An 8349-nucleotide genomic window follows, 5' to 3' on the forward strand; every position below is an offset into this window, starting at 1 on the left:
CAAAAGATGAAAGAAAAAGATGGAAGATTTGTGCGTATGGTTGCTAGACTTGGCCTTAAAAGTGGAAAAAAACCGAGGGAATGCTGGAGAGAATATGTGTATCTCATGTGGCCTGGGGACGCCTCAGGATAAAGGGACGTTTTAGACTTCCATGACTGGCATGTTACCACCACTAAAATCCCCTAATCCACAGAAAGTGGATTGATGGATTTCTAACGTTATTCACAACATACTGAGATTTTAGATTGAGTTTTTGTTGTCAGCACACGACAAGTGTCTCCCCCTATCTTTGTAACTGTGGTGTGCTCCAAGGGTGGCTCCAGAGATGTGCAGCAGATTAGGTCATTCAGAGTTGACCGCAGAGGATGGCTGCACCTCAGAAAGGAGATCTGTCAGCATCTGAGAGGAAGATCCTGCAAGTTATTGCTGCTGGTAAGTAGCGATGCTCTCTGAGATAATACTTTTATCGTAATTTTTCCTAGAAACACATCCTGTCTATTGTCAGTTTTATCAGAGAGGTATGTGCACATACACAACTGACCTTTTCTAACTAGCTCTGATTTGAACAGCTATTAATACAGCATGATAAAAAAACATAATGTACACATGTAATTCAATTTACAGGATCGTTTAGTAGTTTACAAGGATTTCAGATCATGTAGAAGAACTTATGGAACTTACCTGTAACATTCAGACGTAAAAGTGTGGGCCAGTTATTCTTGAATCATTTCAGCACTTTCTGATTTTGGCAGTAATTGTAGGAAAAGTACACAGTGTGCTCAGTGATATGTGTATATATATATATATATATATATATATATATATATATATATATATATATATATATATATATATATGTATATATATATACATGTAAATGATATAAAATAAAAGCCAGATAGTTAATAAGTAGAAGAATGTGTATGTTTGTTTTCATCTAGGTACTCCACCATAAATCCAGCTGTGTGTTTGTGTGCTCTCTCTTTCATTACTGATGTTGTTTCTTTTGTTATGTTTAAACCTTAAATCTTCTGATCAGATACATACTTTTCACTTTTACTACCTTTGCTCTGTAGGTGACGTTCAGGAGGCTGCACAGCTGCTTGCAAGCAGAGAAGTTCGAGTCAACTGTTTGGACGAGGTGTGGTAAAATACCTAAAATTGCTTTCATGTTAACAACAGTAATTTACTTTTCAGTATGTTTGACATAAAATCAAACACACTAAGCTCAGCCAGACTCTCAGGGTCGGCTCACTGGTGGATGTACTGTAGGGTCAACCTGAAACAATTTACCTCTGTAATAAAGTTTTTTTGAATCTTGAATCTCGAATGGTCAAAAATTCTTAAATGAACTCATTACCCACAATGGAACATGCTCCACTGTGGTGGGGACATATGGAGGCGACTCTTGAGGGTCTCAAGGAGTGCTCGAAGCTGTTTGCTAATAGTGTCGTACCACTACATGTAACTCACAGACTGCCTCTCTGTCAGAGTCAGGTGTGGTGTCACACAGTCACCTTTACCCACAACATGTTGTGTGGTGACCGGTGTACACAGGAAATCCATACATATAAAACTATTATAATTCTGTATATAATTATAATATATATAATAATAATTATTATTATTATTCCAATCATTCTTTATGTCCAGAAGGTATAATGTCACTTACTATTCTTAAATGAACTGAACTGGTCCTAGAAGAATTCAGTTACATAATAATTACCCAATTATTCTTCCACAATTTAAATTATAACCAATGAGTGTGAAATAAGTTCTACATTTTTGATATAATTCATTCTTAATAATAATTAAATTATTATTTAAAAACAATTTTGCATAATCATCTGGAAATATGCACTATTGACAGACTATTTGATTTAATTACTGTAGAAAAGAGGGAATTATTGAAGGTAGATTTCCAGTTTTTATTGTATTCTGACTAGAAACATACAACACAAAATCATACTTCAATGAAACATACTGTTTTATTAGTGGTTTTGCTTGTTTTTGCAGTAACAATTCAATTATTTCACATTGAGGTCATTGGTCAGCTGGTGTTCGAGTGTGTGTGTGCTTGTGTGTGTGAATGAGTACCAGTTAGGTAGAAAAGCACTATGTAAGTGCAGACTATTTCCATATATACCATTTCTAAGTAATTATATTAAAATTTATAAAACATATAAACTTGTTTCACAGGTTATACTTTTATTAAAATTGTGGCCAAATAAACTGGTAATAATATCTAATAACAATACTAAATTGTGGATTATTTACTGGGCAATCATGGAATTAGTGAACCTAATGCACGCCATTGCCCTGAGCTCACCTGGTCAAACACATCATAGTTATATCTGGCTTGCTTCTTTTTCAAATTCTTAAGCATTGCTACATTTAGTATAAATCATTTCCTCATTTAATATTGTATTTCTCCATTATTCTCCAGTATGGGATGACTCCACTGATGCATGCAGCCTACAAAGGCAAAGCAGATATGTGTCACTTGCTGCTGCAGCACGGCGCTGATGTCAACTGCAACCAGCATGAATACGGATACACTGCTCTCATGTTTGCTGGCCTGTCAGGTGTGTGTTGGGCAGCTTTTTGTGAATTAAATTCTGGGGACTAAGATTAGCCCTCATCCTAAATGAAGTACTGTAAATCATTGGTGTTGCAGTGTAGTGATGTGTTTCTAAATATCGAATCACTGATGACTCCTTCAGGGAAGACAGACATTACCTCCATGATGCTAGATGCGGGAGCAGAGACGAGCCTAGTGAATTCTGTTGGCCGCACTGCTGCTCAGATGGCAGCATTTGTAGGTGGGACAGACAAAGACTGTAAATGCTGGTTAACTTGTGGATGTGAGGTTTCTTACAACCTAACCTGCACTTTCTCCTTACAGGCCAACATGACTGTGTGACAGTGATCAACAACTTCTTCTCACGAGCAAGGCTTGAGTACTACACCAGACCACAGGGGCTGGAGAGAGAACCCAAGCTACCCCCGGTGTTGGCAGGACCCCTGCACAGGATCATCATGACCACCAACCTCAACCCAGTGAAAGTGAGGCCTGCTAACAAGCTGAAACATACTCACTTACTGACACAGGATCTCAGAAGTACACTGCCACTCTCACCTTTCATTTGCTCCATACTGTGGAAAAAAATGTATTGATATAGTTACAATTATTTGCTTTGGATGATGTTTGATCAAACATTTTATTTGAACTAAATGTCCGTCTGTAAGTTGTGCTGGGAAGTAAAACTAAGGTTTTTAGATTTATTAATCTCTGGGGTTAACAGTAGTAATGACCACATCCTTGAACAGAATATTGACTTGTGTTATGATGGTTATATGAAGAGCATTTCACAGTAGGGCTTCGATAGCCCAGTGTCCTTTGAATTTCATAAAGATGCACAAGATCAGTGCCGGCTCTGCTTCAATTTACAGCCCCCACTGAGTCATCCTTCGTCTAAATATATCTGGCTGGGAGTCAGTCAGCTATATTAGGTAACACTCTGAGTATTTCGGTGTGTATAGCAGACAGCACTGTACTGTGTGTAGGACAGGGTGTTATACAAAACAAAGACTTTCTAAGAAGTAGTGCTGTGGATTTTAAGCTCACATAGAACATTATTGGACTGAGACGCTAAGTGAGTAAGAGACTTCAGATCATTTTAGCCATACTTTGTTGTACAAACACTGATAGTCCCCACATTACGACTCTATTTCCACAGCTAATCTCATGACTGGCTCTATCCACGGTCATTTCAGCTAGTCGGACCACTTTGTACTGTTCTATAAATATCTCAGCAACAATTGGATGGTTGGAGCTTTTATAAATTCGTACTCTTGAGAGGACAAACTATTTCGTTGACTTTTCTTTAGCTCTTCCATGATGTGGTAATGCTGCACTCTAGGCTGGACAAGCCCTTTTCATATTATTTTACATTTTAGATATTTTATTTGTTATTATCCTTAAGCGCTTTGCCCTGCAAGGTAATCTTCCACAATAAACATGCTTTGTATAAGGTTTATATGTTCCCAGCTAGGAAGCTAGGTGACGGCACTAACTAATAGTAGGCGTCACTCGTGTGGCCACACTGTAGGATCAACTTGAAAAAACAAAAAGCAATTTCAGGGAAAACATGCTGGACTAGTTTGAGTCGTATTACAGCTTGGCAAGACCAGTGGCCAAAGCCAAAAATGTTTGAAGTCAAATACCAATGAGTCTGAGACAAGTCTGAGAAAAGAGGAAAATGAACTTAAGTTCAGAATCGAGTACCACAACCCTGCTTGTCTGACCAAGTCTTCATTACGTCAGATAGTTATGCTGGTGAAGGAGAACCCTGTACTGGTGGATGTGGCAGCTCTGGAGAAATGTTACCAGGTGATGGACCTGCTGTGTGAGCAGTGTGTGAAGCAACAAGGCATGAATGAGGTCCAGGCCATGAAGATGCACTACATCAGCTGTGTGCTGCAAAAATGCTCGGCCTTCCTACAGAAACGAGATGACAAGCTGGATGCACTTGTCAAAAGGTGATTCCTCTGAGTTGACCTCTGGCTAACCATAACCCTAACCCTAACCCTAACCAGCAAGGCTCACATTAAGTAGAATTAAAATACAAGTTGTAAAAATACTCTTAATAAATGTCATCTCTTGTTGTCCTTGACATACTCTAATGCTGCTGGATCCAAGCCTTCTGAGGGGGAGAGACAGTGATGGTTTCCCACAGTACCAGGAGAAGTTCATTAGGGATTGCATCAGGAAGTTTCCTTACTGTGAGGCCACACTCCTTCAGCAGCTGGTGAGGAGAATTACACTTAACTTTGTTAGTACAGAATCAGCTAGGAACTGTACAGTATTCGATAATAATAAGTTTTCTTTTTAATTGCTGTTTTTATATGGTATGTGCACCATTACATCTTGTTTCCAGGGCAACGATCCAACAGTATTCTCAGTGTTAACCCAAGCCCTGACCGGTCAGATGGCATTTATAGACGCTGACTATTGTGCCACATGTGGGGAGAGGGGAGCAGATAAGAGGTGTTCCCCTTGTAAAGCAGTAAGTCTGTAAAATTCACCGAGCGTAAACTAAGTGAATCGTGCATTCAGAAACCTCTGGGTAATGTGCTCTTTCGCTTGTCTTCAAGGTGATTTACTGCAGCTTGACCTGCCAAAAACTCCACTGGTTCACCCATAAAAAGTTGTGCAGGTCTATACAGGAGCAGAGTGCCAACCTGGACAAGGACGTACCAAGGTTTAAAGAGCTTAAAGGTGCTCATCCTTCCTTTATTTCTAAGAAAAGTGAGGGGACATATTGTTTGTGGATTCCTATGGGTCATCATTTACATTTTAGTCATTTAGCAGACGCTTTTATCCAAAGCGACTTACAAGTCATTACAAGGTACAAAGGTAGGCAGGGTGAGCGTGAGGAGGTCTTGCCTAAGGACCCCTACTGGTGGTAGGCCACAGCTGGGATTCGAACTCCAGTCTACCACATGGGAGGCGGTGATGTTACCACTACACTAACCAGCTGCCCAGCTGTCATCACCCTCCCTCCTTTTCTCATTGCACTTAATGTGTTTAGCCCATTGCCTTTAAAGAATCCATAAGGGTCTGGATGACTACAGGTGCCAAGTTAGTTATATTTTACCATAAAGTGGTAACTGATTACTGATTCTTCACTTTAGCCTGTGTTTCCGTGTGGTTTGGGGCAGTGTGAAAATGTTGTACAAAGCATCCTGGATCTCCTGAGTCTCATAAATGCCCACAAGTGATTGAGTCAGCATCAGATGGATCTGAACACTCCCAGGTTTGGAACAAAAATCTGATTACTGAGTTAGGAAGAAGTGATTTTACCAGCCCTCTGGAGCTGCCCCGTCTTTGTTAAGTCCATGACTCACTAAAGCAACGTGTCTTAAGTTAGAAGTCAGAATTGTATTTCAGGTTACTAGTGTGCCTAATTACAGTCTCTGTCTGCTCCCTGTTAGATGATGAAAGCAACCTAGTGATGGAGACAGCCAATTTCTTACAGGAGCTCTGTCTGCGGGCAGAGGAGAATGTGGCTACTGCTGGAGGCTGCCCCGTGGAGCTGCTGGCCTGTCCCTCTACCTCTGCAGACCAATGTGAGACAGACAAACGACGGCCCTGAACAAAGTTGATGCATCTCGTATTGTTATAAACAGAGAGATGTGACTGAAGAGAAACCATGTAAGCTGGATACATCCTGTTTGTATGTTGGGTAGATCATATCCACCTGCAAGTAATGGCAACGTGCTTCAGTAGAAGGGATAAAACTCTGCGATGACCTGATCTTTTAAACAACATAGTCAATACCATGCATTTGCTTTCTGAACTGCTGTTGTAGAATCTTCTAATCTATCTATTTCTTCTTCAGTTACTGTCATGTTCATTTCTGAACGTGTCACATATTTCTGCATAATCAAACTTTCTACTCATTTTGACTAGGTACATGACTAGACCATGGAAGCTTTGCCATCATATTTAATTAAACTGATCGTTATACTATCTTGCCTTCAGAAATCTTTACTAATTGTTTGTACGTCAATAAAACTTAAAAAACTACCCAAATATTTTTCTGAATAGGTGAATTGACATAAAATAAAAGAAATGTTGGTCTGTATTTTCTGGATGAATCTGTCAGGTTGTATTGAAGTTTCTCAGCAGTCAGGAGGCAGAAAACTACAAATTATGCAGCTTTATATAAAAAATTTAGCGGGCTTCTGTACATTTTATCTTACAACACTAGATGGCAGCTTCGTCCTTCACCTGTATTTAGACAATTAACTATACTTTACTCATCATGACAGCATCAAGACTGAGGTTATTTAGTATATGTTAAGTATTTCTAATGAAAATGATTGTTTTATGTTAATCGAAATTATTTAGTTTTCTTCTTGTTTAACCTATTTGGGATTTAAACAAGGTTACAGCCCCTGATTAGAGGTTTATCTTAAAACATCCATCCTTGGATCTATTGTAACTTTAGCACACTTACTATATCTAACTAAACCTAGATATTAAAGTATGATAGACAGATTATTTAAAGTGATGACAGAAGGGTTACCAAGATAACAAAGAGGCTTCTCCCTCAACCTCACTTTCACACGATGAACATCCTTCGGCAATGCATTCGATTTCTATAGAGCACTGTCTCCCTGACGGCATTGTTCTTCATTTTCCACAGGTCTGCTCCCGTGGGGGCACACTGACATTGTCCCTCTGTGCTCACCACAGCAGCAAGCATGGCCACTGTCACACTGATTGCCAGCACAGTCAAAACTCAAGCCCCGTCCTCTTGTTTCTATCCTGGTATCCCCTCATCTGTGTGTCACAAAAAATCAAGTATAAAAGCTTAATCTCAAAGATCTGGTTTCTGAGATGTAGAAATTAGCAAATGTTAATGGGTATCAAATGACTTCACAGTGTTTGTTCAAGCCCCCCAGGTTCTCTTTTTCTCAGCCTCCCCCCATCCATACCTCGACTTGGATGATATGATGTCACAAACATAGCTTTTTGGGGTAATTGGAGATTGAGACAAAAAAGAAAAAAAAACACCCTGCAACAATAATGGCATGAGCTGGACAGTTTTGGAGTGGATTTATTTTCAGTGGTATCAAAGAGGAGACAAGGAGACTTGGAGTAAAGTCATTGTCAGAGAGCCCTGGGAAAGTCTTGTAAAAGGACACTTTCGGTCTTAGGGGCAAAGTTTCGGCAGGATAAAGGTGGAAAAGAGGCTTTGTCTGGCTACTGCATGATTTGGATAATGGACATACACATACATCATGATGGTGAGCTCACCCACACAACCAAAGCTCATGTAAACTTTGTAACACTGTAAACTTCCTATGAGCCTCAACACCAACCCTTGGATTGATAGACCAAGAATTGGCAAGGAGGTCAGGGAACAGGCAGTGGTCAGCAATGAATTCAGACCAAGGTAGCAAGCAACAGTCAAAATGTCCAACAACAAGTAGAAAGTAAATCCAAATGAAGCAAGCAAAAGATAGAGAAAAAAATGCAGGAGGTGTTGTCAAGATACATCTATTCTGTGAAACCATGGTAGTCCATCTTAAGAATGAAAGGAAAAGGGTTGGTCCATACTCTATATTGGCAAGCACATCAGAGAGGGCTGATTAAGGAATGGGAAACAGACGAGGTTTGTGTGAGAGTTAGGACAAAGTAATAGCTGGGGCTAAGAAAAATGAACAAACCAACAAAGGTTGGAGGAAGAAATAAGAATTACCTGGAATTACAACACTTATGACTGATGCCCAAAATACACATGTGGGTCAGTTGCTAGGCCAGTCATCAAGAAATAC

General features: G+C 39.7%; 1 protein-coding gene across 1 annotated transcript; it reads left to right on the forward strand.

Moving 5' to 3' along the window:
• Nucleotides 1-365: 365 nt before the first annotated feature.
• On the forward strand, nt 366-6515 carry LOC113154891 (ankyrin repeat and MYND domain-containing protein 2-like). The gene is made up of 10 exons (XM_026349315.1): nt 366-432; nt 1077-1141; nt 2447-2585; nt 2724-2822; nt 2906-3066; nt 4328-4542; nt 4703-4835; nt 4941-5069; nt 5158-5281; nt 5998-6515. Exons 1-10 carry the CDS (start codon nt 366-368, stop codon nt 6156-6158), a joined length of 1293 nt encoding a protein of 430 aa, XP_026205100.1. The 3' UTR covers nt 6159-6515.
• Nucleotides 6516-8349: the final 1834 nt, after the last annotated feature.

This window comes from Anabas testudineus, chromosome 11, assembly GCF_900324465.2.
Source record: "Anabas testudineus chromosome 11, fAnaTes1.2, whole genome shotgun sequence".
Lineage (NCBI taxonomy): Eukaryota > Metazoa > Chordata > Actinopteri > Anabantiformes > Anabantidae > Anabas > Anabas testudineus.

Excerpts from the sequence above, each read along its gene's own strand:
- LOC113154891 (XM_026349315.1), top strand. The coding sequence starts at position 366 with ATGGCTGCACCTCAGAAAGGAGATCTGTCAGCATCTGAGAGGAAGATC. Across the intron at positions 2,586-2,723 it reads CATGTTTGCTGGCCTGTCAG|GGAAGACAGACATTACCTCC; the intron begins GTGTGTGTTGGG and ends TGACTCCTTCAG. Across the intron at positions 4,543-4,702 it reads CTGGATGCACTTGTCAAAAG|CCTTCTGAGGGGGAGAGACA; the intron begins GTGATTCCTCTG and ends GCTGGATCCAAG.